At 42.1% G+C, this 27,574-nt stretch overlaps 1 protein-coding gene across 2 annotated transcripts in view; it reads left to right on the top strand.

Annotated features, from left to right (window-relative positions):
* The first annotated feature begins 1,800 nt into the window (after positions 1–1,800).
* mrps23 (mitochondrial ribosomal protein S23) overlaps positions 1,801–27,574 on the top strand; it is a 45,545-nt gene continuing 19,771 nt past the window's right edge. Inside the window, exons 1-5 of one of the 2 annotated variants that reach the window (XR_011602463.1) lie at positions 1,801–2,011; positions 2,691–2,870; positions 3,791–3,868; positions 4,175–4,298; positions 4,988–5,128. Coding sequence is in view for 1 of the 2 variants with exons in the window: in XM_070970179.1 (XP_070826280.1) it covers positions 1,968–2,011; positions 2,691–2,870; positions 3,791–3,868; positions 4,175–4,298; positions 4,988–5,098 (537 nt within the window). In the remaining variant the exon portion in view is untranslated. Of the gene's footprint in view, positions 2,012–2,690; positions 2,871–3,790; positions 3,869–4,174; positions 4,299–4,987; positions 6,082–27,574 lie in introns of those variants that run through there. The other variant, XM_070970179.1, reaches the window with a different exon arrangement.

Here is a 27,574-nt window from a genome sequence, read left to right as displayed (position 1 = left end):
AAAAGCTGTAGAACGTGATATTATGGTCAGATCTGCAGTCAGGCTGTTCTACTCCTGATTGCTATTGATGAGGTTTCAATTATATGCCGTTAGAGGCATAACAGAGGACGGGTGTGTGGTAGATTAAACCAACAGCCTTGTAGCCTTGCTTTAAAAAACCGTAAATATATACCAAGAATTTTCATTAATTGACAGACAGATGATGGACAGATGGTGACAGATACAATTGTTAAAAGGACACAGTTGAAACAAGAATCAAGATTACATTTGTGAAGACCTGCTCCCGCCATGATTCAAACGTGTGCCACATACGACACGCCCCTTAAATAATAAAAGACTTCCGCGTAGGCTACACCGGTGTATCCTCACTCTGATCTCCTTCAGAAGCCTCCTCTCTCCTCGCTCCTCGTCTCCTTCAGGTGCATTTAAGCAATTGGAAGATCCTTCATCATGGCGGAGGGGAAACGACTTCCGGGTCGACGAAGGAGAGAGGAGACGAGGAGGCACAATTAAATGTAATGAAAAGCACCCCTATCACCTAACCCTATCCACTACCCCTCCGTTTGCGCGTTCACGCGCAGTTCTGCCATATTAAGGGCCGTCCCAAACCAATTATCAAGGAGTGGAAGTGGCTTGTCAAGCCCATAAATAGCGAGTCTGCACAGGTGCAGGCTCCCCGGTGTGTGCAGCGGAAATCACGTCCGGAAAATGGAAGAAACAACATTCAAATGTAAGTTCCGTCTATTTCTTCCAAGTATTTTAGATCAAACACACACATTTATCTCCTTGACACTGACTTTAGGCTACATCTCAAACTAAATAGAACATGTGAAAGATCACCAACAAATAACAGAAATTAAAAGGAGATTTGTGATTTGATTAGTCTTTATTTCGAACATATTAAAAAGATGATCACATTATCCCTAAAGCCGCATGTAGCAAATGCACAAATGCCTGCGTGCATAAATGAACGTCATCTATCTCATATTTAATGTTCTGAAATATTATGTGTTTACAGGGACAGTGGAGCACAGGCAACGCCTCTGTCCATCTCCATGACAACTGTTCTTTCCTGTTTCCGGTAAAGTAGCGAGGGCATCCCACTTGTTTGGCTTCACTTTTATACCCTCCCCCTCAATCAGGAGTGCCCTCTGCAGCTGCAAGTGTCACTCCATTCGAAGTGACACTCGGTAGTGAAGGGGCAGTGAGTAGGGACTGGTTTGGGATTGGGCCTCTATTTCGGAGTTTCGTCTCCTCCGTCCTCACGTCCCTTCCTCGCATCCCTCTTTCATGTCCTCACTGGGCGGAGCTAAGACGCGAGGAGAGGAAGCGAGTGGAGGAGACGAGGAGACCAATTTATGGAATGAAAAGCACCCTATGTCTATGTTCATTATCTGCCGTTTAGTTTCGTGAAATATTTTGTTAAGTGAAATATCATTGAGTTGTGATATTCAGGGCCACTACAAATTGGTGGTTCCCTATACAAACACAGTTTCACGTTTGGGTATGTAGCCTTCATAATAAAAGCGTTGTTGTTGTAATCATTAAATCTACGAAGAAAATATAGATTCCAAAGGTATAGTACTAAAATGATATATGAAAAATATAATTGTATTTTTACTTTTTACTTTAAAAAAAAGCAACTGTGCTTTGGAAAGGCTTTGCAACTTTATTATTACTTAATATAAATCGGTGTCTATTTCATTACGTCTGAAATTAAACTTGCCTACAGACAGATAGACACAGTTGGTTTATTCCACCGCTGTTAATCTAAAGAGCAGCAAGAGGAGAGGCCACTGTAAACTACTTTGGATTAGACTAGGATTACTGCGTCATAGATTTGTCCAAAAGCAGCCTCACACCTTTATTCTGATAAAACAGAAATCCCACCGGATGTCTTGGTCTTGTAATTGCACGCAGAAGACAAACAGCTTTCCTGTACCACAGCTGTCGGTGAAAAAAGCCAAATGGCTGGCAGCAGGCTAGAGAGGTTTGGAACTGTTTTCACCCGGTAAGAGAGCAGCACTTTACACTGTTTGTGCTTGTAGGCGTTTTGTAGCTACGCAGCTAACCGTGAATATTATCGATACTATTGTTCGTATCATAGCCTTCAAGTATAACATCACAATAACGCTTGTTCAATAGAAGGCCATCCGATCAGCGCATCTATGGTCAGTATGGATTACGTGTTGGTTATTTGGAGTGCGCAATGGTATTTTATTGAGTAAGAACGGAGGTTAAACTTAAGCTAATCAAGTTGGTTGTGGGTTCTCCTGCAGCAGCGATACTATCATTAGCTGGCGTTCATCTATGTAAGCGCGTTAACATGAAGTCCGATTGCATCTCAGGCAACACTGACTGCAACGTCAACTAAAGACACGCGTTACCAAATGTACGAAACATAGCTAATACTAACCCTCGGTTAATGAAAAACCAATGTCATTTTCAAGAGCAAGACCGGTAACACGAGTCTAAAGATATGATGACGACATAGACATGCGACCAATGCTCCAAAAGTGATTTTTTTTTTAATTTCTTTACACACTTGAGACCAAACTTTCACCCTTAACTCTGTTTAAAGTTAGCAGTTCTATTTCTATGAGTCTATATGTACATTTCTGATTTGCAGTTCATAATATTACTGTCAAATGCCACTTTAATCATCAATTGTGTGATGGTGTGATTGGCAGGGTCCGAGATCTGATTTGCGCTGGAGTCATAAAGCCGCCAGAGAAACCCATCTGGTATGACGTGTACAGAGTTTTTCCACCAAAGACAGACCCACTTCATGTGAAGCCACATACCAGACACTGCACCAAGAAACAGGAGACTGTGCCTGAGATCTTCTACAGAGAGGATGAAGTTAGAGCGTAAGTCCCCTACTCACATTGGTGACAATAGAAGCTGTGCTTCCATACCATCTATATGCTCACTTAAGTATTATAAGTATTGTGAAAATCACACCTGGATCAGGTGTGTAATTTTTCATTCAGCACAATATTGTCTCTGCTGTCTGATTTGAGAGGTTTTATTTTAGACTCTTCGCTGATATTTTCGTGGCTTGCAAATGTGCTGATGGTAATGTTAGTTAGGAAGTGTTTGAATGCTAACTTTAGCTGTTGTCTAACGGTAACTAATGAGTTATCAAATATGTTGTTTTACCTTAGAATATGGCCCGATGCCCCTCTTGATTTTCACTATTCATTGTCTTTTCAGTACAGGAAAGCGGTTAAATTCTAACAATTTGGCAGATTCCCTATTTTGGTGTTAATATGGTGAATTTGGGCGCTGTCCCTCCAATCTATTGACTCTGACTGGTCAATAGAGGTGTCGATCATCAAAATAGACCAATGGGTTGCTGAGCTATTGACTGGTCTAACTGCACAGTTAGTTTCACCGCTCTGTCTCATTTACTCATGAATGAGCAGAGCGCTGACAGAAGACTCTGCTGAGCAGCCTGAACCCCATATGCTAGGACGAGATAACAGTACTCTGCCCAAATGAGAGCCTGGATATTCCTGTGTTAAAAACTGTCTTCCAGATGAAAGAAAAAAATACTGTCATATACTGTGAAACCTTTCTAATTTGGGAAAATACAGTGATATACATTTTTGGTCACCCAGCACTATGAAGTGCACATGTTTGTAAATTGGCCATTTTACTTGCACTCATCTGGATTTACGAATAAAAAAAAAGGCTTGGATGGAGTCAGCTGTTGCTCATGTCAGTGATAAACATTGTTGTAAGATGTTTTGCATGCTCCACTCAACCAGAATTGTCTGCCTTTCAGGAAGTTCTATGAGCAGTATGGAACGGGTCCTCGGCCTTTTGATCTGTCAAAGTCAAACTTTGTTTCTACGTGTCAAAGGTGTGTTCTTTTCTCCTCTCGTTAGAAAAAAATATAATTATGGTGTATTATGAAAAAGTGTGATGCAAGAACATATCAGACAGGAAAGGGGGATTCAAATTCCAAGTGTGATCTGAATTATGTAGTTAAGTGTATGGTTTTTAAATGGCAAAATCTAAAGTGATTGCACACCTAGTGTAAGGTTGGGGGAAAAAAATTAAAAAATGTTTGTATTTGAGACTACGGTGTATTACAAATAGTATGCATAAAGATATTTCCATGCCAGTGTTACTAAATGTTTGTTATTCTCTCACTTTGATCCTGCAGGTTTGTGGACAAGTACACAGATTTAAAGAGCCACAGTGAGCTGGAGGGCTCTGCAGTCTTTGAGGAGACTGGGAAGGCTTTACTCACAGATGGAATCATGCTGAGAAGGAGAGGAGCTCTTCCTGTAAGTCTTGCTAAGGTGGGTGGGGGGGTTTCTTTACTTAACATTGCAGTCAGTGTTGCCTTAGGTTCAGTCGGACTTACTCTGACACAGGGTACCAAACTAGATCTTTGAATCCCTCACTGATTGGAAGCATAGGGGGTTCAATCATATGGCACACAAGCTGGGTGAAAACCTCCGACTGGAGTGCATCACACGTGTGTATGTGTGTGTAAACAGCTTACCCTATAGACTGACATGTATAACCAGTAAAAAATACTCCTGTTGTTAACCAATCAAAGGTTAACCATTGACAACCCTCACCCTACAACTCAAATGTATTGAAACTGGTCAAGTCAAGAGGATATGCTGAAATACAAATGTTAAGCATAGTTGGAAGTGTGTTTTTTCCACCTAAAAGGTATTTTTAACAGGAATAGTTGTTCTATACCACATAAACTGAAGGATAGCATAAAAAAGAAATTAAAATTACATCAATTGGAAATTATCTGCAGTTTTTTGTGTGAATAATACTTAATTTACAATGAGAAATATTGTGAAACCTAGGAAATGAGATATATATCTCTTGGAAGTAACAATTTTCATTTCAGGAGAAAACTTTCAACCCTGTGTAATACTCTTGATGTATTGCAGCAGATTACTGCTGGTGGCAGTTTTGAATACATGATGGCAGTACTTTTTTTTCTCTGTAGGTGTCAGCAGAGACCAGGGATCCAGTGCTCGAGTTAAAGCTAACAGACATGTTGGCAGAGCAGCAGTCAGTCAGGGCTGACAGCGAAGAACAACACACACATATGCCATAGAATTCAGCATCTCAAGGACCTTTTGATGAGGTGCAGATTCTCCACACCAGATATGTTGTTTGACTGACTTTTACAAGCCATAGATTTCTGTGGTTGTTTCTCTTCTGGATGTGATAATCATCTATGGAGAGGTCATGATATGCCAGTCAGGGATCCCAGCCAACATCAGGAACTGTTCTGTTGACTGTTTGCATGCTGGCTTCATTCCCACAGTGCACTGCACCACAAATCAAAAGAGCAAACCCTGAGTCTATATCCTAGTAGAGAATGGGCCCAAAAAAGAAGAAATGGTCTATATGCATATATATATATATATATATATATTGTAGTATGTAACTGTGTGTGAAAAAGAAATGTGAAATTAAAGTTGCACTTGTAACTAATAACGATGATGATGAATGATTAAGTATTTTACTTTACCAGGAGGGGGTTAAGATGTGCAGAGGACTTCAGTCACAGTGTTTGGCCGGAGCATGATCAGAATTTATTTGACTGACTCATTATCTACAGTCTCATTCTACAATTTGAGCACAAGACATTGGCATCACAAGACATTGGCATCTGCAGTATATCACTGCAGAAAAAGCAAAATCAAAAGCTTGGAATTTCCCCTCGCGGGACGAATAAAGGCATATTGAATTGAATTAAATAAGTTGGTGGAAAAGACAACATGTTTTACCTTACCACATCATGTAATCTTCTTTGATCAATTAACAGATACTTTTCTTGGAAGATAAGATGCATCTTGAATGACTTTGGTAAAGAAAGAATTGCAGTGTGTTCCAAGTTAGATGTGATGCCAACAGGCATTTTGGAATTTCCCCTTGCGGGACAAATGAAGGTATATTGAAGGCAGACACTCAGACTACAAAGAGACATCACAAACCTGTTACATGTGTTGCTCAAAAATTAGACTTGATGAGTGTCAAAAGAGGTTGAGACACATAAGAACTCTGAGTAAGAAGAAGGATTTAAAATTACTGAAAAAAGACGTGTAGTAGAGAGGAGGAATGAAGAGAGAATGATTGAGAGAGGGATGAAGGGAAGGAGGGGTGGGGGATAAGGAGTGATGGATGGAGGGTTGACTGGCTAGTTGTAGTGTATGTAGTAATGAATAGGTTTAAGTAACTTAGGAATTGCACCAGTATTTTCTTTCTTTGGTCTGGTTTTCTAGTTGTGTCTAAGTTATAGCCAACCCCAGACATCATTATTTCTTAGCTGTTGCTTATGATATTTTTTAAAAAAAAGAATAATATTTTCATGTAAGTGCACTTACGTACATCAAGGCAACAGTGAAGTTACAAGGATAAAGTTCATAACACACTGTCATCGTGAGGCTACATGGACAATCAGTTCATGACAGTCGTAGAGGAACACATGATTATGAGTCATAGAAGAGCACATGATTTTGAGTCATCATTACCTTGTGACCCTGATGCGCTTTCTTAATTTCACACAAAGCACAGCACGTGACTTTTACAGAACATTGTCACATGACATTTTCTTCTGCACATCATGTATCTTTTTAGAAAAATTATACCACATTTCCTCCCTTTGTGAATGTAAAGTCACAGTCGTTGATGGTTCCACCTTGTTACTACTAACAGGTTCCCTGTTCCTAAAACAAGGTTCCTAAGCAACAACTAAAGAAAATGTAAATGTAACCATTTTCTTTGAGAAGGAAAATGCAGCAAACTTCCCCAAGACAATGAGGTCTAAGCATTGTTATTAGGTTTCCATATAACACACAATGACATCATACTTCAGTACATGATTGGGCTATAATCAGTGGCCCAGATTACTCCTCTGTAAGTGATTATTCAGTGCTTCAGGCATGCAAGGTACATAATTCGTGATATCAGTACAAGTGGTATTGTTGCTTATATAGCTTGTGACATGGAGGTCCCGTGCAAGTGATGGTGGTACAGAAAGGTGTGCGCGTTTGTTCATGAGCCTACTGGAGAAAGAGTAATGGAAGAGTACACAGGGGAATCTGGTGAACCTGGCAGTTTGGACTGTGGTTCATCCAGCATCCGAATGACACCCTCTTTAATTTGAATAGTCTTTTCTTACTGTTGAGTGAGTTTGTCCCGCTGATGAATGAGTTCGTCCCTTCGTCGAATGGTGTGGTTCTTCTTGTGGATGATCGCTGCCACACTTGTCGATTGAAACTTTCCTTGAGTTCATCTTTGGATCGCAGAATGGCATCCTTTTCCTGCAGGAGGCAGCATTTCTCCTCCACCCATTGAAGTTTCGAGAAGTTGTCTAGATGAAAGGCGGGCCCTCTTTGCCCCTTCATGTGAGAATAATTTCCTGCGTTGGGCATGAAGATAAGCAGCTTGTTCAGGGAGAGGCAAGGAGAGCAAAGTCTCTGGGACTGGTGTGTCATGAGTGGATGCACCAGCTTGAGTGGTCATGGCCTCTCCTTCATTAGTGGTTTCTTGTTGTGAAGTTGTTGTGAAGCTGTCATTGTGCTGCTGCTTTGGGGCTGTGGTGGCATCAATCCTGCTGGCTGGGTTTGAGGCAAGGCCAATGTAGATGCATAAGATTCCATGTCTGTGCTACTAGTAAAGGTGTTGTCTGGTCCCCAACCTCTGGGAGGATATCTCGGGTGGCTAGTCCAATTCTCTTGGAGCCTCGGAGTTGAAGGCATGGATGGGACTGTCATGTGATGTCATGTGTACACTGCCCGAACTGGTCCTGCAGTCATTTGTGCTTGCCAAGGATAAGGTGGAGGTGGGCGCACAGATTCCATTGGTGCATGTAGGTCATACTGCCAGTCAGCCCCTGGACGGTCTGCCATGTCTTTGTAGGGTGATATGAATGGATAAGTATAAAAAACAGACCCTTTTCTAGTGCCAATGAATCTCCGCCTATTATGTAGAGTTGTTTACCTACTCTAAAGAAACATGCGCCTGCACACACATACTTCTGTTTATACTCTTTGGATTTCTGCTCTATTCCTTCCCCTCCATACTTTTGCAGGAACCCATGTGTGCTAAATAGTAAATGTGATCTACAATACACTGAGAATATGGAATGTGTTTTTAGTGCTAAGCGTTATTTGTTGAGGATTTCCAGGAGTCACTAAATCATAGTTATAGCTTAACTATCGCTGATAGTCATGTGAAATTTGCGATTTGGGTTTATCTCTCTACTATTTATACTTACCTCTCTCATACTGAGCATAGATCGTGTTGTTTTGTATTCCTAATGACCATTGTTCGTCTAATATTGTTTATTCACATCTTATCGCTGCTTTACTTGTAGTGCTGTATATAGCATGAGACATACAACGGGATTGTTTCTGTCTCCTATTCTGCCTTGGGCTGCGTAGCCACCTGTAATTAAGGTGGAGGCCATTTCTCAACGTTACATTTACTATTACTCCTAACTCGCTGGTGTTTGCTCTCTACCCCTCAGGGTAACAGGGCAGCATCATTCACTTATTGTGTTTCTCCATTCTTTCCTTAATTTTGTCTCCTCTTGCTATGCAGGAGGGATGCACCACCTCCTTTGTTATTTTGGCAAGTGGTGGTGCCAACGATTCAAGTGTACTATTCAATCGCCTGGGACAAACTGTAGTGTTTTCCGTCCATTTGTTGTCTGCCCAACTTATCATGCTTGCCATTGCTGTTACACAATAAGCAAAGCAGGTAGTCCGATTCTTACATGTTTTCTTATCTATTCCCGGGATAGGTTGTATTTCTGCCGATTTCTTTGGGTTGTAACATGTAATGCAAGCTCGTTGGCTCACCTGTCTAGCTGAATACTTGGCCCACTGATAAAACAAATTGGTTTCCCACCCCAATATTTTATCCTGATCCAACTTGTCCTGTAAACTTCTGTTCTTACATTTGCAGGGACGCAACACAAAAGAGTGAAAAAGCAAACTTTGTCTCAAAATCAAAAATCACTCTAAACGAACCAAGTACAAAAGTTTTAACAAAAAGAGGCCTGATGTACAGGTAAAAAGGACCACAGCCAAAACAAAACAAAATAAGGCTAAATGCAGTGTTATCAACTACAAATACCTGGAGAACATCAAAACCACCACCAAAAAACCACACTACTAACTCTAACTGCTGTGGGTGTCTGAGGCACAGGGAAGTCGAGGATGACCTGGACTTTATCAGCGAGGGCCCGCACCTGACCCTGACCCCAGAAGGCAGCATGAGGCAGAAAGTTCTCACAACAAAAGCTGTGTACACAGCCCAGACAGGAATTGTCGTGGCAGAGGAAATCAGTGACATCTTGAAAGAATTTGGCGTGTTTGATAAAGTAGTCGCCGTTACTGTGGATAATGCGGCCAATATGGACGTAGCTATCAAACGGCTGCAGCTTGTGAAGCTCGGCTGCTTCGCTCATTTACTCAACCTAGCAGCACAAAGTCTGTACTCCAGCAGCTTAATGGCTCAGTGGACTGCAAAGATTCGGGCCATCATCGTCTGGATGAAGAGGTCATCGATGGCAAAGGTGGTTCTACGGGAGAAGCAGGATGTCCTAAGTAAGAATCAATGTCTGAGTTTAATTGGATACCACAAGGATCAAATTAAATTCCTTTCTTTTAGTAGTGCACTGCACAATGTACATTTTGCAGGTATTAACATTGGTAAAACGGTGCAACATTACATAAATCTGTCTAATTACACAATATAAAAGTTGCATGTCATATTGATGTCAATTCTCTATTATTTGTGATTTTCTTGTTTGTGTCAGAGCTTCCTCAACATTCACTAATTCTCGATGTCAGAATAAGGTGGAATGCTCTCTACCTAATGCTGGAGAGATTCTGTGAACAATACCCTGCAATATAAGCAGCCAGCTTGTACTGCTTGCCAGCTTGGACCAACGCATGAGAAAGAATATGGAGAGGGACAGGTAGAGATAGAAAGATGGATAGAATATAAGAAAAAAATTATACAGCTGTGAACTGAAGTGATTAAGTGAACTGAAGTCTTAGCCACCAGTACAGAGACCTGTCATTCTATAATAGAGTATGTGCTAATGGAGGCATGCACCTCTTACACATAGTATAAACAAATAATGATTATTGTGTGGATGATGTAAAATGCAAATTGAATATAAATATATAAACAAGTTAAGAATGTGCATAAGGTACTAAGAAAGAAGTTAGCTCACTGGTTTGCTGTATTATGTAGTGAAATCAATTAATTAAACTCACTGAAATAGCACTGCTTTTGTTTAAAGAGACAAAAAAAAAATCTTTCGCACACAGGCTTAATGGTGATTCCACCAAGGCAGAAGACTTTGTAAGGCTGATCCGAGTTCTTTACAGCTGCACACTCTATGTTTCCAATAAAAAAAAAGCCCAACAGCCAAACAGATCCTGTCAATCATCCAAAAGCGTGAGAAACACTTGGAGACACAGCATTTGTAGCCGATTTGAAGAAAAAGGTCTCTGGAAACCTGTCTACCCAGTACAAGGTAATGACTGAGGCTATTAAATGAATGAAGATTAAAAATGCATTAAATACTTCTGTTCCTCTGGCTTGATGCAATACTATTTTTGTTTTTATTGTTTTAAAGAATGAGGACATCAGGTTCTTCTTGGAAGCAGCCACAGCCTTAGATCCCCGCTTCAAGATTAAGATGGACAACAACACTGCAGTCTGGGAACAGATGAAGGGGAAGTTGCTGGCAAACTCTGAGCAGGTGAAATGTCATTCATACACAAATATATATACTGTCTCCCTCTGTCCTTAACATTTTATATTTCCATCCATCCATCCATTATCTATACCGCCTATCCCTTTCGGGGTTGCGGGGGGCTGGAGCCTATCCCAGTTACAATGGGCGAGAGGCGGGGTACACCCTGAACCGGTCGCCAACCGATTGCAGGGCCATTTTATATTTAATTTGCATTTTACATCATCCACACAGTAATCATTAACACTGCACTGTGTATACTTTTTTAATCACCTTACTTCAACAACTCTACTGTTAATCACTTAAGTGCATGCCTTTATTAGCACATATTCTATTATAGACTGTGACAACTCTGCTGTGCTGTGCTGGTGGCTAAGACAGTTCACTGCTGTTTAATTTTATTCTTAGAGGTTGGTGTGACACAGGGCAAGGGAAACCAGGAAGGTGTGGAGAGCGAGGAGGAAGAGGAGAATGTAAGTAAATTACTGAAAATTATATTTGGTATGTTCTTCTCAGTCGTGAAATATGTTTTTAATATGTCTTAATATGTCTTTTTTTTTTTTACTGATAACTGTCCTGTGTTTGTTTAGCAGCCTCCTTCTTCCAAACAATTCAAAAAGTCTCCACTGGAGGAGCTTTTTGCTGAGGAGGATACCATGAAGAGGACCTCACAGGAGAGGTTGATGTCCATGGAAGAGTGTGCTGAAAAGGAGATCCAGACATACAGGGAAACGCCACCAACCATCACATCGCCTGACCCTGCTGCCTGGCTCTGGACCCAGAAACAAAGTTATCCTTTACTGTCATGTCTGGCCTTCTCATATTTATGTGTCCAGGCCTCCTCAACACCTAGTGAATGTGTGTTCTCAATGTGTTTTCAAATGAAAAAATTCTCCTGTGAAATAAGCTGTGACGTGTTGACCTGCACCTCAGAGAATCAGAATCGAGAATCATTTAGAACAGGAATCGAAATTGAGAATCGGAATCGTTAAAATCCAAATGATGCCCAACCCTAATTGGGATGAAGGCACCTACGCAACCGTGGACACTACAACTGGAGGAACGGATGGAGAAACGGGAGAACGAATGAAGTATGGCTACAACATATTAATGTGGCACACACGGTCAGGGGTGCATAGAACATAATCAGTTTCACTTAACTTTTTTTTAATGTCATAAGGACCACAGAATTTCGCCCGGAGGTAGGAACCGGGGATTGGAAGTAGTGACAACACTTTATCACAAGCTTTAAATCTTCCCTGCACAGCTTTTTTTTTTTTTTTTTTAATCAAACTTACTTTTCATTTTCCCCTGGGACACTGAAAGCTGGCTTTGTGCAGATGCTGCACACATAATCGAGCACATTTTGGCTGGAGCTAGTCGTGTCTGACAGGTACTTCTCCCTCAGCACGCGCAGAGGACCATGCACAGTGTGTCCAAACACCAGCTCTGCAGGACTGAAACCTCCCAGGGCCTGGGTGAACAGTTTTGACAGGAAGTTTGAGCCTTGATCTGTCTGAATGGATTTTGGCAACCCGAATGTGGAAAAGAAGTTTATGAGAGCTTTGATCACAGCTTTGGTTTTGAGGGTGCGCAGCAGAATTGCCTCGGGATAACGAGTGGCGGCGCACATCAAAGTCAGAAGGTATTGATGGATTTTGGAAGCGGACCTCCACACTCGAGGATAATGTGTTCCAATGGTTCACCTAACACTGGAATTGGTTGCAGTGGAGCCGGAGGAATCACCTGATTTGGTTTACTGCAAACCTGACAAATGTGGCATGAACGACAGAATTTGGTCACATCACCTTTCAAACCTGGCCAAAAGAAATAACGGAGGATACAATGCTAAGTTTTTCTTATTCCTAAATGGCCTGCGAAGTTGTCATGTACCAAACTAAGAACTTTTGAAGGAAACCTTTGAGGGACAATCACTTGTTAAACTGAATCCCAACCAAAATTTAGCAGGGAGGGCACCAATTACGCATTAACACACCGTCGTTAATGCTATAGACAGAGGGACATGTGCTTGTGTTGGCCACAGATGAGAAACAGTCAACCAGAGACGGCTTGTTGTTGTTACGGCCCTGGCCATATTGCTTCTGCACTGTTTGTTCCTGTGTGGTCCTGTGGTATCTTTTTGTCCGGTCCATGTTTTTGTGTGTGCTCTTCTCTTTTTTAGCAGCTATGCTGGTCCAGCCCTCCTCCATACAGCAAGTGGTGTCACTATCCCATTGGTCCCTGCTGCCGCATCCAGCCTGTTTTAAACCAGGGATTTTTCATTCATCGGGGGACTCGGCTTGACAGCAGTGGCTTGTGTGGTGTCTGACGTTTTGAATTGAGAACTCTGCCCCCAGATCTCTTGTGTATAGTGTGATAGTGTTAGTTTGGTAGTGTGGTAGTTGGTGGTGGGTTTTTGATATTCTCCAGGGTTGTAGTTTGTAACACTGTATATATTAGCACTGTTTTGTTTTGTTTTGTTTTGCCTGTGACCCTTTTTGCCTGTACATCAGGTCTCTTTTTGTTAATAACGATAAATTTGTGGTTTATTATTGTACCCAGTTGTGGCTTAGAGCATTTGTTGGTTTGGAGTTTGTGCTTGTGTTTTTTCCACTCTTTTATGTTGCGTCCCTGCTCCCCTAGACTGGGGCGTAACATAAACGATACATAAACGATAAACTCGGTCCTCTTGACAGAAAAACACATGTTAGTGTCAGCTGGTAAGAGGTTATCGTACACAGACGTTTGACATGTTTCTGTTGATGTTTCTTTTTTGTCAACACTTTTCACAACATCTTCAGAACACAGAAATGACTCAGACAAGTCCAGCACATCACCAAATTTACGTGACTGTGTGCGTGTCACAGCACAAGCGGGGAACAGTCGGGTTCACAGCAGCAGGGTTGACAGCAGCAGGAACAAAAACACACGAATCAACAACAGGGGTTTCAACAACCTTGGGGTTCGGAAAAACTTTTTTCCCTGTCAGATCATTGCCGAGGATTATGGCAAACCCTTGCACAGGCAACTTAGTAAGCAGACCAATTTGCACTGGGCCATAAACAAGTGGTCATCGCAAAAACACGGTGTGGAGTGGTGCTCTCAAAATGCTCATTTTCACTCCCCACACCAGAGCATCAGTACTACAAAACAAATCAGATGAAAAAGGTAGCAACGTTTGCAACATTAGAGACTGTGTAGCTCCGGTATCATGCAAATTGTGATTGGCACCTGATCCTCCACCTTCCCTGTCAGAGAGACAAAACCTTTAGAAATAAAAGGCCGGTAAGTCTCGTCAACATCACCTGCATTGTCAGTGTTGACTGGAGGCTGAGCAGGAGCAGGCTGCAGTTAGCAATCAGGTGACCTGTCTCATGGCAGTAAAAACATTCATGGCTGTTAGAACCAGCGGTAGAGCGCTGTGGGCTTCTTGGTGAAGGCTTAACATGTTTACCAATACCGACAGCTGGAGTATGCTCGCGCTGTACCGGTGAATAAGCAACACTGTGCATTAAAGCAAACTCATCCACGCACACATTTGCAACCAAAAAAAAGTCTGTTTTTGTGCAATTTTCCATCTTACTTACTACAGGATTCTGTACAAAATCATCAAGATCAAAAGCCATGTTACCTGTTCAATGAGAAAACTGCCAATCAAACTTACCAAAGTAGAAAAAAGAATGGACGAGCTCCCACTTTATGATACGCACCAGTCTAGGAGAGCAGGGACACAACGGACACGACACAAAGAGTGAAAAAGCAAACTTTGTCTCCAAATCAAAAGTCACAAATTTATTGTTGTAACGAAAAGAGGCCTGATGTACATGTCTCTACATTTAAGAGTAGGCTTAAAACTTTCCTTTTTGATAAAGCTTATAGTTAGGGCTGGCTCAGGCTTGTCCTGGACCAGCCCCTAGTTATGCTGCTATAGGATTAGACTGTCGGGGGACATCCAAAGATACACCGAGCTCCTCCGTCCTTCTGTCCCTCTCCATCCGCACGCTCTCATGTCCTACCACGGCGTGTTACTAACTTAGCTCCTTCCCCGGAGTCTCTGTGCTTTGTCGTCTTGCAGGTTCCCATGGACAGTGGCTGAATCTGGATTGTGGATTTCAGCTGCATCTCCCGCCTTGGCCCTGCCTGACATCCACTGCAACTGCTACTGCTGTTATTACATCCACTGTCACTGTTACTGTGACTGCATGTCTGTCTCTCTGTCTCTGTCTCTCTCTCTCTCTCTCTCTCTCTCTCTCTCTCTCTGACTGCATTTCTGTCTGTCTGTCTGTCTGTCTGTCTGTCTGTCTGTCTGTCTGTCTGTCTGTCTGTCTGTCTGTCTGTCTGTCTCACTCTCCCTCTCTTGCTCTCCCTCTCTCACCCAACCGGTCGAGGCAGATGGCCGCCCACCCAGAGTCTGGTTCTGCTCGAGGTTTCTGCCTGTTAAAAGGAAGTTTTTCCTCGCCACTGTCGCCAAGTGCTTGCTCATGGGGGAATTGTTGGTTTCTTTGTAGATAAAAGAGCTTGGTCTGTACCAGTTCTATATGGAAAGTGTCCTGAGACAACTTCTGTTGTGATTTGGCGCTATACAAATAAAATTGAATTGAATTCAATTGAATTGTACAGTTAAAAAGGATCACAGCCAAAACAAAATAGTGCTAAATTTATTCAGTGTTATCAACTACAAACAAATACATGGAGAAGATCAAAACCACCACCAAAAACCACACTACTAACTCTAATGCTACCACAAAATACACAGAAGATCTGGGGACAAAGTTCTTAGGTTAAATGCCAGAAACACACGAGCCAATACTGTCAAGCCAAGTCCCACATTGAATGAAAAATCCCTGGTTTAAGACATGCTGGATGCGGCAGCAGGGACCAATGGGACAGCGACACCACTTGCTGTATGGAGGAGGGCAGAACCAGCACAGCTGCTACAAAAAGAGAGGAGCGCACACTCACTGTTACAACTGCAGTCGTAATTTCTGTTGGTTCTTGTGTTTCCCTGTCTGTATTATATAATTTTCTTTATGCAGATTAGAGTGTGTCATGGCAGAGACATGATTGGTCAGTGGTTTCCAGTCTTGCCTGGTGGATTGGCTGTTTCCAGAGGTGCCAGCTATAAAAGGATCCAAGATGGCGGCCGGTGGTGGGACAGTAGCAGGCATTCGGCATCTCCCCCTTCTCCCAACTGGCCACACGTTTCCTAGTAGGGGTGGGCTGCCAGTTTTGTTAACTTATTGTTTTCTCCTGTGTTGTGTAGTTAGGGAGGTAAGTTTCATGTCTTTTGGTTCTTTTATTTTGGTAGGTAAGTTATATCCTCCTCAAGTAGAATTGTTTTGTTTGTTGTTTTGGCCTTGGTCCGTCCTGAAGCCATTATTGTTTGGAACCTTCTGTTCATTCATTTTCTGTTGTAAATAAATCTTATAATCACTGGTGAAACTTGCGCTGGATCTGTGTCTACTTGGGAATTGGGGAAGATGGGGGGCTCTTTTCCTGTTGTGCCTGTGCACCCCTTGGCCAGACGTAACACTCACACACAGAAACATGGACTAGACAAAAGGACACCACAGGACCACACAGGAACAATCAAACAGAGTGGAAGCAATATGGCCAGGGCGTAACACTGTGCTTTGACTTCATGAACATTGTAGTTCTACTGCCACTATCCCCTCTGTCAGGCATTGTTTATGGACTGTCAGGCATTGTTTATGGACTGCCTGTGTGTTTATTTTTATTTCATTTGGTCCTAGTATCAGTGTTTGCTTATATTGAACTGATCTTACATATGTGAGTGTGATTGCTTTATTTAGTGGAATCTTCCCTAGAGTGGCTGCCACTGAGCCTGCAGCCAGAGCACATTCTATAATCCACTCTTGTTCTGTTTTACTTTCTGTGGTTAGATCTTTGTAGTGATGAGTACTAGGCTTATTCCTAAGGTTAACATGACCAAAGCCCTCCATCTAGTCATCTGTAGACCTGTCCCATTCTCCTGTTTGCCAATTAGAAAGACTAAGTGGGTCACATTCTGGTGGGATTGTCTGTGATGACATTCCTTCTCCTGCCTCTGGTGTTGATCTAGGGATGCCTGCGTCTTCTCCCCCTGCACTAGGTGTTGGTCTAGGGATACCCTTATCTTCTCCCCCTGTACTGTCTTCAAGATGCTGTCTGGGTGGCAATGAGCCGCTGCTTGCTCAATCTCTACTTGCACGCCTTTTCCTCTCAGCCAGTCTCTGTGATCGTCTTTCTCCTTATGGCTCTTTGGACTGCTATCTTCCAGTTGAGAGGCCTTGCCGTCCCTTTCTGTTTCCTGTTAGGAGGCATTGCCATCCCTTTCTGGAGTGTCTGGATCTCTGGCTCTGCAGCAATGGTTTAGATGAAACCAAAATCTCTTACCCTCTACTTTTAGGGCAGTTGGGGTAGTTAGGATAACCTTAAAGGGTCATTCTCACCTTGGCTGGTCCCACTTTTGTTTAAACACCTTCACGCAGACCCACTCTCCAGGTTCGATTCTCCTCAGCTACTCTGGAATGTCAGCGTTCCTGTCTTCTGATACAGCTTTTACCTGTTGGAAAACAGCTTTATGTTGTAGTGTTAGGTGTTGCAGATAGCATGTTAGTTCTTTCACATTGTTCAAGCGGTGGTCCCTCATACGTTCACATAGACATCAAAGCTATCAGCAGTGCATCTACCCAGTTGACCTTATATTGGCTGTCTGCCATAATTTTTGCAAGCTTTGCTTTCAGCATGCCATTTGCTCTTTCCACTGCTCCCTGTGACTGTGACTGTGGATGATAAACACATCCAAACTTTTGTTTAATACCCAGCATTTTCAGGGCTATTTTTATTGTTTCTGCTACAAATGCAGGTCCATTATTGGAACTGTTTGTATCTGGTAAACCAAATCTTTGGAAGACTTAAAACTTAGCTGCTGATCTACAATCTGGACCTTTAGTTGGGACTGCTTCTCCCCACCTGCTAAACCATGTACCGACACTGCGTGAAAAGTAATTTCCGTCAATTTCCGTCACTGTAAATTGCCGTGGAAGTTCTCTCTCAGCCACTGTGACCATGAGGTGTTAAAATGCAAATGTAAATGCTGCAAAGCTATACAAATGCAAATTTGGATTTTGTGTGTGTGTGTGTGTGTGTGTGTGTGTGTGTGTGTGTGTGTGTGCGCGTGTGTGTGTGTGTGTGTGTGTGTGTGTTCTTTGCCTACAGAATACAAAGATTTTTTTTTTTTTCATGAGGATTTAAAAGTGTGTTTAAATAATTTTATAGGTTACATACAGGATAAGTGTCCTGACTCTCAAAGGTCTTTAATTTTCCACTTAAATTGCTAAATCAAAATTGTGAAAATTAAAGCATCTACAGTTCTTGGACACTGGTCACAATTTTTCGCATTTTGCCACCACACCAGTTGAACTTGTGTGATTAGCTTGCAAATGTGATGACCGAAGTAATGATTTGGACTCAGATGCAGACTCAAGTGTGGAGTGACCGGTAAAGGGTTTATTGAAACCAGAGTTCAGGCTGACTCTCGAGTTGATGGTATGGAGGTGGATGGTAGAGTGGTGAATGCAGCGTAGTGCACAGGAGTCTTTGTCTGTTGGGATGCCACGTGGTGATGCAGTGCAGGAGAGGACGTAGAAGGTGGTGTGGCTAGAGGCAGGTTGGCAGGCGGGGTCCAGCGGCGAGGAGGCAAGGTTGAATAAGCAGGGAGCAGGATGCCGGTAGCGGGAAGCGGAGGAACCTCTGCGGGGTGGAGAATGAAGAGAGTACTGATGAGCAAACACGAAATAACGCACTATCACACGAGTGTAGTATTCACTGAAAGTTTCGTAGAAAGCCGACTATACCACTGAGAGGCGGAAATAATCTGGCGACGAGCCCTCCGCTGAACGCTGGTTTTATCCCGTCCGGGAGAGAGATGGGAATCAGCTGCGAAGTGCCAGCTCCCCAAAACTCTGCCCAACCTCAGCCGAAAAAGGACTACACACACCAAAGACCAGCCCCACACACTATAAAAGGAAACTAACAAAACATAAATATCGCACCAATCATAACAGCAAAATTCCAGCAGAGTAAGTCCACTGATGATCCTTTAAGTAGGAATAAAAATGGAACACACCAAAGTAACCAAAGTACTTTTCTTTTTTATTTTCAATGATGTCACTTTAAAGAAGTTTACATGTTTTATAAAATATTCAATTCAATTCAATTCAATTCAATTTTATTTGTATAGCGCCAAATCACAACAGAAGTTGTCTCAGGACACTTTCCATATAGAGCTGGTACAGACCAAGCTATTTTATCTACAGAAAACCAACAATTCCCCCCATGAGCAAGCACTTGGCGACAGTGGCGAGGAAAAACCTCCTATTAACAGGCAGAAACCTCGGGCAGAACCAGACTCTGGGTGGGCGGCCATCTGCCTCGACCAGTTGGGTGAGAGAGGGAGAGCAAGAGAGGGAGAGTGAGACAGACAGACAGACAGACAGACAGACAGACAGACAGACAGAAATGCAGTCAGAGAGAGAGAGGGAAAGAGAGAGAGAGAGAGAGAGAGAGAGAGAGAGAGAGAGACAGAGAGACAGAGAGACAGAGAGACAGACATGCAGTCACAGTAACAGTGACAGTGGATGTAATAACAGTAGTAGCAGTTGCAGTGGATGTCAGGCAGGGCCAAGGCGGGAGATGCAGCTGAAATCCACAATCCAGATTCAGCCACTGTCCATGGGAACCTGCAAGACGACAAAGCACAGAGACTCCGGGGAAGGAGCTAAGTTAGTAACACGCCGTGGTAGGACATGAGAGCGTGCGGATGGAGAGGGACAGAAGGACAGAGGAGCTCGGTGTATCTTTGGATGTCCCCCGACAGTCTAATCCTATAGCAGCATAACTAGGGGCTGGTCCAGGACAAGCCTGAGCCAGCCCTAACTATAAGCTTTATCAAAGAGGAAAGTTTTAAGCCTACTCTTAAATGTAGAGACAGTGTCTGCCTCCCGGACAAAGACTGGAAGATGGTTCCACAGGAGAGGAGCTTGATAGCTAAATGCTCTGACTCCTGTTCTGCGATATGAGATTTTGGAACCATAAGTAGACCTGCATTCCGGGAACGCAGTGTTCGAGTAGGGCAATAAGGTACTATGAGCTCTTTAAGATAAGAAGGTGCCTGGCCATTTATGGCTTTGTAAGTAAGGAGGAGAATTTTAAACTCTATTCTAAACTTTACAGGGAGCCAGTGCAAAGTGGCGAGTATTGGAGAAATATGATCTCGCTTCCTGGTTTTTGTCAGAACACGTGCTGCAGCGTTCTGGAGCAACTGGAGAATATTCAGCAACGAATTTGGGCAGCCTGATAGTAAAGAATTGCAATAATCCAACCTGGAAGTTATGAATGCATGGACTAGTTTTTCTGCATCATTTTGAGACAAAATATGCCTGATTTTTGCGATATTACGTAGGTGAAAAAAGGCAGTCCTTGAAATTTGTTTTACATGGGAGTGAAAGGACATGTCTTGGTCAAAGATAACTGCCAGATTCTTCACAGTGGTGCTGGAGGCCAGCGCAATGCCATCCATAGCTGCTATGTCATCAGAAAGTGACTTTCTAAGATGTTTAGGGCCTACTACTGTAACTTCAGTTTTGTCTGAGTTTAGCATCAAAAAATTGCAGGTCATCCAGGTATTTATGTCATGAAGACATGCTTGTAGTCTAGTTAACTGACTGGTTTTTTCTGGCTTCATTGATAAATATAGCTGGGTATCATCTGCATAGCAATGAAAATTTATTGAGTGCTTCCTGATAATCTTACCTAAAGGAAGCATATATAAGGTGAATAGAATTGGTCCAAGCACAGAACCCTGCGGAACTCCATAGCTGACTTTAGTGAGAACAGAGGAGTCGTCATTAACGCGTACAAACTGAGAGCGATCTGACAAGTAGGATTTAAACCAGCTTAGCGCAGTTCCCTTAATGCCAATGAAGTGTTCCAGTGTCTGCAATAGGATGCCATGGTCAATGGTGTCAAATGCAGCACTAAGATCCAATAAGACTAGTACAGAGACAAATCCTTTATCAGATGCAATTAGAAGGTCATTTGTAACTTTAACCAGTGCTGTCTCTGTGCTATGATGTACTCTAAATCCTGACTGGATTTCCTCAAATAAACTATTATTGTTTAGAAAGTCGCACAGCTGACTGGCAACTGCTTTCTCAAGAGTTTTTGAGAGAAAGGGAAGGTTGGATATTGGTCTATAGTTGGCTAAAACCCCTGGATCAAGAGTAGGCTTTTTAAGGAGCGGTTTTATCACAGCTACTTTAAAGGACTGTGGTACATAGCCTGTTGATAAAGACAGATTGATCATGTCTAATACTGAAGAGTCAATGAGAGGTAATACTTCTTTAAACAGCTTAGTCGGGATTGGATCTAAAATACAGGTTGATGATTTTGCTGATGAAATTACTGAAATTAGTTGGTGAAGGTCAACAGGAGTAAAACAGTCTAAAACTGCGACAGACTGAGTAACAGTTTCTACTGTTTCTGTGTTTGAAGACAAAACAGTACCTGTTGACGGCAGGAGCCGATGAATTCTGTCTCTAATAGTTAGAATTTTGTCATTAAAGAAGCTCATGAAGTCATTACTGTTCAGAGCTAAAGGAATACACGGTTCAACAGAATTATGGCTCTCTGTCAGCCTGGCTACAGTGCTGAAGAGAAACCTGGGATTGTTCTTATTTTCCTGTATTAGTGCAGAGTAATAGGCTGCCCTGGCACTGCGGAGGGCTTTCCTGTATATTTTAAGACTGTCTTGCCAGGCGGACCGAAATTCTCCCAAATTGGTAGAACGCCATTTCCTTTCTATTTTTGTTTGCTTTAATTTGCGGGTTTGAGGAGTATACCATGGAGCTAACCTCCTCTGTTTAATTTTCTTCTTTTTTAGGGGAGCAACAGAGTCAAGTGTCATACGCAATGAACCTGTAGCACGATCAACCAGGTAGTCAATCTGGGAGGGAATAAGGTTAGCATAAGACTCCTCTGTTGTATTGAGACATGGCATTGAATTAAATGCTGATGGGATCATATCCTTAAATTTAGCTACAGCACTATCAGACAGGAGTCTGGTATAAGAATTTTTGCCTACTGGCTGGTAGTCTGGTAATATGAATTCAAAAGTTATTAAATGATGGTCCGATAAAAGAGAATTCTGTGAGGAGACTATTAAGTCTTCGATTTCAATGCCATATGTCAGAACAAGGTCGAGGGTGTGGTTAAAACAGTGAGTTGGTTCATGTACATTCTGATGGAAGCCAACTGAGTCTAATGCTGAGATAAACGCAGTGCTAAGGCTGTCATTATCAACGTTGACATGTACATTAAAGTTACCTACAATAATTACTTTATCTGCTTTAAGGACTAAGCCTGATAGAAACTCTGAGAACTCAGCTATAAACTCGGAGTAAGGACCAGGAGAGCGGTATACTATAACAAATAAAACTAGCTGCACTGTTTTCCATTTTTCATGAGAAAGAGTGAGAACAAGGCTTTCAAATGAGTTATAGTCGAGTTTAGGTTTAGGGTTGATCAAAAGGCTTGAGTCAAAAATGGCTGCAACTCCACCTCCTCTGCCGCTGCCTCGAGGAATGTGAGTATTAATATGGCTCGGAGGAGTAGCTTCATTCAGGCTCACATACTCTTCAGGACACAGCCAGGTTTCAGTCAGACAAAATAAATCAATATTTTGGTCTGATATTAACTCATTTACTAGAACAGCTTTAGAGGACAGAGATCTGATGTTGAGGAGTCCACATTTAATTCTCCTATCTTGTTGTACTATTGCAGAGGTTGTTTTAATTTTAATTAGATTCTTATGTTTAACTCCTGTTCTCTGTACTTTTGGTTTACTTAGTTTACGTGGTCGGGGGGCAGACACAGTCTCTATGGAGTGTTGGGTGGGTAACTGCTCTAATGGAGGCGCAGAGAAGCGTGTAGGACTGCAGCTCTGCCTCCTGGTCTCAACTCTGAGTTGTCAGGGGTTAGGTTCATAAATAAAATCGGTCAGATTTCTAGAGATGAAAGCTGCTCCCTTCAAAGTGGGATGGATGCCGTCTCTCCTAATCAGACCAGGTCTTCCCCAGAAAGTCTGCCAATTATCAATGAAGCCCACACCGTTTGCTGGACACCACCTCGACAGCCAGCGATTGAATGATGACGTGCGGCTAAACATATCATCACTGGTCAGATTTGGCAGGGGTCCAGAGAAAACTACAGAGTCCGACATCGTTTTAGCATATGTACACACCGATTCCACATTAATTTTAGTGACCTCTGATTGGCGTAACCGAGTGTCATTACCGCCGACGTGAATAACAATCTTACGGTATTTATGCTTATCCTTAGCCAGCAGTTTCAAATTTGATTCGACGTCGCCTGCTCTGGCCCCCGGCAGGCATTTGACTATGGTCGCTGGTGTCGCTAACTTCACGTTTCTCAAAATGGAGCTGCCAATGATCAGAGTTGGTTTCTCAGTGGGTGTGTCGCCGAGTGGGGAGAACCTGTTAGAAACATGAAGCGGTTGGTGGTGACCGGTGGGCTTCAGCTTGGGACTATGCTTCCTTCGAACAGTCACCCAGCCTCCCTGGTTTCCCGGCTGCTCGGGAGCTATCGAGGGACGGCTAGCCGGAGCTGCACTTGGTTGGTCCGCACCGGCTACGGGGGCCTGGCTAACTACAGCTAATGGTTTGGTTTCCATGGTGCGGAGCCGAGCTTCCAATTCACTAATTCACTAAGCCTCGCCTCCAACTCACCAAATAAACTACATTTATTACACGTACCAGTATCACTAAAGGAGGCAGAGGAGTAGCTAAACATGTGACACACCAAGCAGGAGAGAGCTGGAGAGGGACAGAGGGAAGCCATCGCTAGCTGCTAGGCTAAGCTGGTGTAGCTAGCAGAGCAGACAAGTGCGTAGACAAATGAAATGGACGGTCGCTAAATAAACAGACTTATGGGTGCTTGAGCAGAACTAATATTACTTTAGAGCACGGAAAAAAGGCCGCTGTAACAAAACACAGAGCAAATTACACTCAGAGGAACAAGAGCGACAAACGCACGCCACTCCTAAGGCAGCAACCAGAAACAGGAAGTGAGACGATACGCTTACCTCAGCACGTCAGCACCACGTCACCGAAAACCTACTCCTCCATGCAGGTACAAAAATAGATCATACTCTGAAGGAGGTTTAAATGTGTTGGACTTTGGCACATCTAACACAGTCTTTAAGATCGATTGGTTTAAAAGATATATAAAAGAAAGAAAGAAAGACAAATTATGGTTTATCATCCCAGAACTGTTATTTAGGAAGGTAGGTGGTATTGAGTTTCTGCTGCATTGTAATTTTGATGTGAATAACATTCCTGTCAATTCCTGTCTAATTTCCATAAACAAGCCTTAATGTCATGGTTAATGATATACAAGCACAGTTTCTCTCCACACAGATCTTTAATCTGGAACAATAAAGACATCAAATATAAAAATAAAACATTCTTTCTTGATGGTTGGGTGGGAAACAACATTATATTTGTCACACAGTTATTAAATAGAAACAGACACCTGTACAGCTATACAGAAATCCTAACGAAATACAAAATCCCTGTCACTCCTAAAGAATATGCAATAGTATTTGACGCAATTCCTAATGGACTGCTGACACTTCTGCAAGGGGGAGGGGAGGAGAACACACAATATTCATCAAAACTTTCTGTTGGTGGAGTACAATTAATAAGTAACAAATGTACCAATAAACATATTAGAAAATTGTACCACCAAACCTCAACCCCTCAGTCAAAATCCATCTGGAATTCAAAATTTGAAAATATTGCATGGAAATCTGTATGAACGTTCAATCAGAAATTTTTTGTAACAAATAAAATCAAGGAAGTAGCCTTTAAAATATTACATATAATTTACCCAACGAATCATGTTGTTGTAAGATTTGGAGTCGTGGAGAGAAACTGTGTGTTTTGTAACCATGAGACAGAAACTATCTGCCATTTATTTTTTGAATGTGTTTGTTGTCAAATATTTTGGTCAAAAGTAGGGCAGTTCTACAATGTACACACTGGTTCCAATATTCGGCTGAGAGAAAAGGATGTTTTATTTTTTTATGAAAGTAGTTCTAGCAAACATCGAAAGAATTACATCTTGAATTTACTTATATTGCATGGCAAGTACTATATTCACAAGTGCAAGTGGAGTCAAAAACCTCCAACAATACAGCAGTTTATAAAGGAAGTACAGTTTTATATGACCTCCTTACACAGTGTAAAAGACAAAAGAGCAATGAAGACTCTGGACATTTGTGAATCCTTTAACATGTTTAATTAGTTTTGCAGGTACCCTAAATGTTTATGTATATATGTACATTTGTATATATTGTATATTTGTATATACACTGGTGTTTGTATATATTGTAATGTATATATTGTGTGGTGGACACTATCAATAAAAAAAAAACAAAAACAAAAAAAAAACACAAAGGTACAAAAATAGAAAATCACAGCATGTTTTTCATTCTACGCAACAAAAATGGTCTCGCGAGAAATTCTGAGAGCGCGACCTCGCATATGATTGGACGCCTCCTCTGACGCAATGACGTCGGCAGAAAACGACCTCGGTGCGTCTGTGAACGCGAATCGAGCTTGGATTAGAACAGTTACGTTTCGGGTCCTGCTAAACTTTAACTCTGTTCATGCAATGGCCGGACGTCGTCTTCAGTTCATCCCAGAAGGCACTCCTCTGCGACGAGTGGACGGCCTGGCTGCGGAGCGACCATATCCAGAAAGTCCAAACAATTTAGAGAAGAAACTGCTGAGCGCCTTCAGTGGATTGTCTCGGCTGCTAACGCAGCTGATCGCACAGTTGGCGAGGAGAATGACCGTGATAAAAGCCAGACTGCTTGCTCTGGAGGAGCAGCCCCGACCGAACTGCAGCTGCGGAGACGAGGAGACGGGTGCGTAAGTTACGTAAGTAACATTAGCATTTAGTACTACATTGTGCAGTTTTTAGGGCGCCAAACCTTTATCATTCTTATTGCACTACGTTCCGATCGTTTGGTAATCGTTCACGTTACATTTAACATTACAATGTATTTTGTATTTTAAAGGAAAATGTGCGACGTCTGCACAATAGTGACGGACACGACAGGTGATATGAATCTGAGCAGGGGTAAGTTAATAAAATACACAGGAAATATTCTGCTGAATGTAAGTAAATATAAACGTTGCGTGACGTGTTTGTACTTTTTGTGTTTTACAGACTAAACTCGCCCCACAACGAAACGGTGACGTCAAATTTGATGGCGACTTTAACTGGGAGTCCAGACATGGATGGTGTGGACAGCAGTCTTTTAAACCCTTTCTGTTGTTTCTTGTTGTTGTTTTTACTGAAGTCTGTCTTAATTATTTCAAACCAATATATATTTTCTTCCAGTGGCCTGTAAGACATATTATGAGATGGTGTGGAGGAGCTTCAGGTATGCCCAGGCAGCTCTTTCAGTTCAGGCAGCAACTGTGAAGATTTCAGCTCGCAGCAGACAGAGAAGGAAGTGGGTAAGAGTTACATGAATGCTGCTTTATTTTCACAACAATGTAAAAATGGGCTGAATTTTATTTATTAGCTGCATTGTTTTTGACAAACATGCTCACATATGTTATCATGTGTTATTGTTTCTTAGCAGTACTAATATTATATTAATATCTGTATTTACAGCTGCTGGAAGCAAGAAGGAGTGTCCTAGCTCTCCAAACTCTGCCAGACACTGCAAGAGCGGCTGGAGAGCGACCCAAAGTATGTGGTGACACACCGCAAGAGGCTTCGCATCGAGTCCCCTTCAAAGCGACAGGCGCCAACTCAGTATGACCCAGAGGCAGCAAAGAAGCATTTCCAGAGGCCTTAGACTCTTTTTCATGCACCATGGACCAGCGGCATGGCCCAACCCAGAGACTCTTATCAGTGAACCCCTCTGCACATTTCCTTGCTTTTTTTCCCCAGTAATCACTGATTTTACTTGGTTGATCCTTGTTAATGTGTGTGTCACGATTTCATTTAAGACTTTTTCTCAAAATGTTTCTGTCAACTGTGTTCTTTGTGTTCTACTGTGTGGTAGTGTAGAAGGTGGATTGCCAAATAAATCAATGAATCATCAATCAAATAAAATATATATATATATATATATTTATATTTTATATAAAAATAACAATATAATTATTTTCAATATATTAATTTATTATGTAGTATTTACTTTAATATGTATTTATTATTACTATTGCTATTATTATTATTATTATTATTTGTGGCACACAGATGACCAATAGCAGCAGAGTTGTCATCCAATCACATGATGGTTTCCTTTTAAAATGCCTGTGGAATCATCTAATGGTTGTTTGTGAAGTCAGCAGGTCAGCCTGAGTAGATCAACGTTGGTAGCATTCATGTGCTAATTAGAGCTATTCGCACCTTCGCGAAGGCGCGATTAACCACGCCCCCCGCCGACAGATGGTTCATTTCCAACGATATTCGGAGCCGGCAAAGTTCCCTGTAAACTTGCCGTAAATCGCCAAAAATCAACGAACTTCGCGGGGATTTACGGGTCGAAAATGTGGAGTGTGAAATGCTCTCACTTGTTCTGTTATGTAGTCCATCATTAGATGTCGAAAAGGACCTTCTGGTGGTGGAATATGTGCAATTGTTGCTGAAAATGATTTCTTTATGTTATGTTGTACCTGGCACTCCTGTAGTGTTCTT

This window comes from Chaetodon trifascialis, chromosome 9, assembly GCF_039877785.1.
Source record: "Chaetodon trifascialis isolate fChaTrf1 chromosome 9, fChaTrf1.hap1, whole genome shotgun sequence".
NCBI classification, from domain to species: domain Eukaryota; kingdom Metazoa; phylum Chordata; class Actinopteri; order Chaetodontiformes; family Chaetodontidae; genus Chaetodon; species Chaetodon trifascialis.
The sequence above is the reverse complement of the archived record's forward strand: the minus strand, read 5'-3'. Positions and strand labels throughout refer to the sequence as shown.